The sequence below is a fragment of the Vigna angularis genome, chromosome 2, assembly GCF_016808095.1.
Source record: "Vigna angularis cultivar LongXiaoDou No.4 chromosome 2, ASM1680809v1, whole genome shotgun sequence".
In the NCBI taxonomy this organism is placed as follows: domain Eukaryota; kingdom Viridiplantae; phylum Streptophyta; class Magnoliopsida; order Fabales; family Fabaceae; genus Vigna; species Vigna angularis.
The window spans coordinates 27,612,303-27,613,846 of record NC_068971.1 but is presented as its reverse complement, the minus strand read 5'-3'; the positions used below and the strand labels follow the sequence as shown (position 1 = coordinate 27,613,846).

Genomic DNA, 1,544 nt, shown 5'->3' with positions numbered 1-1,544 from the left:
AATTTTGACTTAAAATTAAAATTTATTTATTTATGTGAATATATGTTGGTTCTTAAATTTTAAAAATAAATAAGTATTGTCTTTTTAACAAAATTATATTAAATTTTTGACATGTCAAATGTGTTTACAAGTTAACATTGAACATAAATATATCTGTAAACCACTCAAATATTATATTAAAACATGTTTAATAGGTCAAAACAAATTCAACGTAATTGAATTAAAATAATTATATGTACTATTTTTATTTTGAGAAAAATATATTAAACTCATAATATACTATTCACCATTTCCATATTAATCTACGAGTCACTCTACTACAGGCAGTCCATAAATAGATTCTTGCTAGGTTGCTTATTCACAACAAGCCTCTCATAAGAAATGGAGATGCGTACTACCACCTTCTTCGTTCTCTTTCTACTTTCTGCCTTCACCTCGTACCTTCCTTCAAGCACCGCGGATGTGCTAGACATGAAGGGTAATTCTGTTCTGTATTCTTCTGCCTATTACTTTCTTATTCCGCAAAACGGTGGGGGTGGTCTAGGCATTACCCGTACAGGAAACGAAACCTGTCCTTTATCTGTTATCCAAAATTCAAATTCTTCTGTTTATGGTACACCGGTGAAATTTAGATCAGATCCGCCGGGTTTTCTTTATGTCGGAGAATTGGACTATTTAAATATCCAGCTTCCTTATGATCTTAAGTGTAGTGGCGCCACTCCTTCTGACTGGACTGCTTTGGGGGATGATGAGAAAGAGCAACTCTATGTTAAAATTAAAGGATACGACAACACTGTATCGGGTTTATTTCAAATTCGGAGCGCTCCGGGTTACTTTCTGGGCTACAACCTCTTGTTCTGTCCCTCGGGTCCTCGTCCTCGTAAATGTAGCTACCTTGCAGTTGAGGTCGATGATGGAGAAAACAGGCGTTTGGTGGTGAGTAAGAGTGACGAAAATCGCTTGGTGGTTAAGTTTAAGAAATTCGGGGAAAGATTCAAAGCAAGTGCATGATGCACCGGTGCCCCTGAAAAGTCATGTGCTTATGACTAAATCAATATGCTTTGGTTTTTAACTTGTACACGTTATTATTGCAGGTTTCAATAAAATAATCAAAGCTTAAGCCATGAATTAGTTGAATCTTTCCATTTATGCATAGGCGAAATTAATTAAAAGAACTTAAACTGGATATAATAATCATACTAGGACGAAGATACTTTGTAAGATAATTTAATTATAATTTTACTGCTATTAATTATTATTACCATTTAGTAAATTTATATTATAAAGATGTGTGTTTGGATAAATGTTCTTGTAAGGATTTATGTGTAAAGAGCTAATTAAGAAGAGAAAAAAGTGAAATGATTTTTTTTTTTGTAAAATAAAATTAGTTTATATATTGAATAAAAATTTACTTTTTTAGACGTTAATGTGAGAATTAACTTATACATAAATTAATTTTAATTTATAGAGAATTTTATTAATTGAAATTTATTAGAAATCATCGATAGAAGAATTCACTTTTAACTTAATATAAAAATAAATCA

The 1,544-nt window shown here is 31.2% G+C and overlaps 1 protein-coding gene across 1 annotated transcript; it reads left to right on the top strand.

The window, feature by feature from the left end:
• The first annotated feature begins 343 nt into the window (after positions 1-343).
• LOC108328752 (kunitz-type trypsin inhibitor KTI1) lies at positions 344-1,128 on the top strand. The gene has a single exon (XM_017562642.2). The coding sequence runs from the start codon at positions 382-384 to the stop codon at positions 1,009-1,011; it is 630 nt and encodes a 209-aa protein (XP_017418131.2). The 5' UTR covers positions 344-381; the 3' UTR covers positions 1,012-1,128.
• The last annotated feature ends 416 nt before the right edge of the window (positions 1,129-1,544 follow it).